This window comes from Hipposideros armiger, unplaced genomic scaffold (genome assembly GCF_001890085.2).
Source record: "Hipposideros armiger isolate ML-2016 unplaced genomic scaffold, ASM189008v1 scaffold_1984, whole genome shotgun sequence".
In the NCBI taxonomy this organism is placed as follows: Eukaryota; Metazoa; Chordata; class Mammalia; order Chiroptera; family Hipposideridae; genus Hipposideros; species Hipposideros armiger.
In genome coordinates, this window is record NW_017733334.1 from 51,346 (window position 1) to 55,541 (window position 4,196).

At 48.7% G+C, this 4,196-nt stretch overlaps 1 protein-coding gene across 1 annotated transcript; it reads right to left on the minus strand.

Annotated features, from left to right (window-relative positions):
• Nucleotides 1-6: 6 nt before the first annotated feature.
• LOC109378436 (HLA class II histocompatibility antigen, DO alpha chain) lies at nucleotides 7-2,950 on the minus strand. Its single transcript, XM_019634824.1, has 5 exons — nucleotides 2,824-2,950; nucleotides 1,412-1,660; nucleotides 707-988; nucleotides 475-610; nucleotides 7-248 (listed from the first exon to the last, which is right to left on the minus strand). The coding sequence occupies exons 1-5, from the start codon at nucleotides 2,903-2,905 to the stop codon at nucleotides 242-244; spliced, it is 756 nt and encodes a 251-aa protein (XP_019490369.1). The 5' UTR covers nucleotides 2,906-2,950; the 3' UTR covers nucleotides 7-241.
• Between the last annotated feature and the right edge of the window lie 1,246 nt (nucleotides 2,951-4,196).

Here is a 4,196-nt window from a genome sequence, read left to right on the forward strand (position 1 = left end):
TGTGTGTGTGTGTGTGTGTGTGTGTGTGGAGGGTGGGAAGAGTGGCTAGTGGTGCCCCACAAGTCCTGCCATGAGTATGGGGATCAAAAAGCAGGAGAGCTATAGGACAGAGGTTGATCCCATTCAAAGTCAGCACAGCGGGGACATAATTCGTAGACTGTGGCACTGAGCATGCAAGAGCTGCCAGAAACTTCCAAGGAATCTGCAGGACGTCTCCCACAATCCATTTCTCGCAGAAAGGTCATTGCCTAAAGGAGCAAAAACCATGTGACCAAAATTTTTGGGATCCCATTACTAACTGCCACCTCCCCCAAACCTCACCCGCTCACCTCGCCCTTGCTCTTCTATTCCCTGCCCACCACTTGTCCATGTCACTCTTCCCTGCCCCATTCTTCCCCACAGAATTTCAGATTCTCCACCCTCACCCTGTTCAGTGTCATCACTTTCCACCCCTAGACCCCGGGGTCTCTGTACCTAGGGGCACTGAACAAGCATGTGCCTGTGATGATGAGGACGGTGCCCACGAGGAAGCCCACCACGCCGGTGGCCAGGCCCACGGCACAGACCAGGGTCTCTGTAGTATCTGGCAGCTGAGTAGGCACCTGGGGCTCTGGGAGAGAAAGGAAGGTCAGGGGATACAGAAAGGGGATTCTAGAGAAAAGGGAACACGGGACCGAGAAGAGTGGGCTGGGAGAGGGCTCCGTACCCCAGTGCTTGAGGAGCGGCTCGTCCAGTCCCCAGTGTTCCACCCGGCAGTCGTAGAAGTCGTCTGCTGAGGGCACGAAGGTCAGGTAGTGGAACTTGCGGAACAAATGGTCAGGCTGGGAATAGAAGCTGGTTTGGGACGCCCCCTCGGTGACTGTTTGACCATTGCGCAGCCAGGTGATATTGATCACAGGGGGGAAGATGTTGTCCACGATGCAGATGAGGACATTGGGCTGGCCCAGCTCCACTCGAGACTTGGGGAGTACGGTCACCCTTGGAGGCACTAGGAGAAACGAGGCCCTGAATCCCAAAGGATCATCCCTGCAGCTGGGCCTTAGAGGACTGGGACTGAGGGACGTTTCCTCCTACTTAGCCATCTGTGGACAGGTAACCTCTGGAGCAGGAGTCGGGGGACAGAGGGAGAAAAGACTGAGGAGAACAGTGGGGGCACCCGGGGCTCCCATAACTGACAGGTCCCTGAAGGGGAGTCCAGGTGAGAGAGGTCCTTTCTCCGGAAGAAATGGCGTATTAAAGGCATCTGGAAAGATCTAGAGACTCCTGAGGAAGAAAGGGCTGAGCACCACAGTGGCAGATTCTGAGAGCAGTGTGCCAGAGCGGATAGAGGCCTGGGAGGTGGGGAAGAGGCTTTCTGGGCCTGCCCTGCCTGACTGAGGGGCAGGGAGGCAGGGGGAGGGCAGGAACATACTGTTGACGGCTCTGGTGCGATTGGAGCGTTCCACCAGGACGTCCAGATGAGCTCTGATCACTGCAATGCTGGCCAGCCCACCCTGAGGGTCAAAGTGGGTGAAGTCGCCAAACTCGGGCAGACGCCACACAGCCTCCCTCTTCTTCAGCTCCACAGAGAACAGCTGTTCCCCATCAAACTCGTGGGTGAACTGCCCCGAGGCATCATAGGACTGGTAGAAGGCTGGTCCGTAGGACGCCATGTGGTCAGCTGTGTTGGGTGAGTTCAGAGTCAGGGAGAGAGAAGAAAATATGTCAGTCTCATCCACAGCACGTGCTGTGTTGAGCCTGAGTCTGTGCCACATCCTGTGTTCTGAGGGGGCAGTCTTGCTCTGAACAGAGCTGGTCCTTGGAGAGTGGAAGGATTGCTGGGGAATGAAAGGGAGAGGACAGAGAGAAACAGGCACATGCCTAACACGCCGGCCAGCAAACTCACAGGTGCAGTCTGGCACACCAGGCTGGGAAGAAGAGATTCCCAAGGTTAGATCTTGGCTGTGATCATCTGCTCTAACTGTGCTGTCAGGTCCTGTGTATGAGATGCAGGTGAGTGGGGAGGGGTGGGGGTGAGGAGAAAGGTAACTAAAGATAGGAGCACAAGGTGGAGCTTTGGGCACAGAGATGCAGACTGGAGGGGTGAGGGAAAACAGGCAATGGCTGGCAGGAGTAAGATTGGTGACACAGAGACCAAAAGGATAGAAGACGGTGGCCCAAGGTATTGCCGGGGACACTGGAAAAGGAGTCAGAAACTGAAGGCTCATGTCCCAGCTCTTCCATCTCAGAGCATTATGATTGAACATGTCTCTTCCCATAACTGAAGCTCAGTTTCCTGGAAATTAGGGGTTCGGTTTTAATTGGTAAAATTCCTTTAATATTCTAGGAAATTGTTCAAAAGTGGTTAAGAGACTACTGTGTGCCCAGCATGATGCCAGGCCCCAAGGAAATACAGATTAACCACACACAAGAAGCTTACGTCTAGAGCAGGATAAAGACAGATGAACTGGTAACTAGTGACATGGCAATAAATTCTGCAAGAGAACTGGACCTGAATGGGCACACTCCAAGCCGGGAAATGGTAGAGAAATCAGGATGCTGGGAGGCAGGAGGATGGAGGGTTGGGTCTCAGAAAGGAAGAGGGAATTGGGGAGGCACCTGAACCTGAAAATGCCTGAGCAAGACACTGGTACAGCTGGACTGAGCTGCATCTGTATTCTAGGCCCAGAACAGACATGAGAGGTCAGAGAGATTAAGGATCTCTTGGTAAAGGAAGTTGCCCAGAAACCATAGAGGAAGAGGAACAGTTCATGCTCTGTACCGTCTCTCACATAAGCCAACACCTTAAATCTCCTCTCCTCACCCAGTCACCATAGCACTCACCCTTGATGGCCCCAGCTTCCTGGGGGCTCAGGAGGGTCATCAAGGTGTGGAGTCCCAGGACCATCCCTCCACTGAGGACCATTGCCCTCTGATGCTTTAACCAAATAAATCTCGGTCGGTGTTGGGGGTAAAGGAACAGGAAGAGGTAAAGAGGAAGAAAACAGATTCTAGGATGGGGGAGACACCTGTTGTACTCAGCCAACCAGAGAAATCCTCTGAGTTAATGTAGCTGTTGCTGGGCAAAGAAGTAAAGAGCCTGGGTGAGAAGATGGAAGGATTCACTAGGCCCATGTACAGCATGGAGGTTCAGTAGCAGGAGAGTCAAAAGGAAGTTTCTGTTTGGGGCAATTGGAGGGGCTCAAGTCAACCGTTACTCCATCCTCCAAGAAGGCATCTTCTGACGGGGGAGAAAAGGCCACCAGAACACCACACAGCTGAGCTTGAACAAATCCTCTCAATCTTGATCTGTGATGTAGAGAATCACTCTCTGTATAAGTTTAAGCAGATAAGTTTGGGGTTAAAAATATAAANCGTATGTTTTCTTTAAGTACCAATTTTCTGTGTTAGGAATTAAAATATAACACCCAGTGGTGACAGTAAAGTTTTGTCATTGTTGATTGTTTTATCTTTATTTGATTATTATTAGGAATTATGAATTTTTATGTGTTCCATGTGTTTAAGTCGAGTATGATCATTTTTTCTGATGTTCAAATTGTCCCGGATTTGGCCAATGAGCGCCCCTTCAAGCTGGCTGCTCTCTTCTTTCAGCATGACTCTATTAGTCTCTGAACACTTCATTATTTTTTAAAACAAGCTTGCCTTGTATTTTCCCTAACCCAGACCTGAAATCAGTCACTTCTCTAAGAAGCTCCTTTTCCTTTTATTGGATAACACTATTTAGAAACCGCAGCCTGTGCACCAAGGATGCTCATTGCTACTGGGTATCACTGCTTTCAGGTTCTTTCATTGGCTGGGACTAGGACACATAATCATTAGTTAAAATTGGCATTTGTTTTAATTTAGCTTCGTTTTTCTTCCTTTTTAGACACTGAAGATCTTGGTTCCTAATTACATCACATCAGTAATTACTGATTCGCTTTATCCTGTAATATATATAACGTAGTTTCAAAATAATATACAATATTACTATTAACAATGGCTATTAAAACTACTGAATGGCATTTGACTTTTTTGGTGGTTCTTTTTGTCCTTAGAAGATATTCCACTAAGGATGTACAGAATTGTCTTCTAATATAAGTTAAAATAATTATTTTCTTTGTGTGGTTCACTTGTTTCTGTTTGTTTTAAACTTTATGATTTTTTGCTTAATTTTTATAAAAGTTGTAAAGCATTTATGTGTTTCAAAAGTCAAT

Excerpts from the sequence above, each read along its gene's own strand:
- LOC109378436 (XM_019634824.1), bottom strand. The coding sequence starts at position 2,905 with ATGGTCCTCAGTGGAGGGATGGTCCTGGGACTCCACACCTTGATGACC. Across the intron at positions 989-1,411 it reads TCGCACCAGAGCCGTCAACA|TGCCTCCAAGGGTGACCGTA; the intron begins GTATGTTCCTGC and ends CGTTTCTCCTAG. Across the intron at positions 611-706 it reads GCCGCTCCTCAAGCACTGGG|AGCCCCAGGTGCCTACTCAG; the intron begins GTACGGAGCCCT and ends TTTCTCTCCCAG.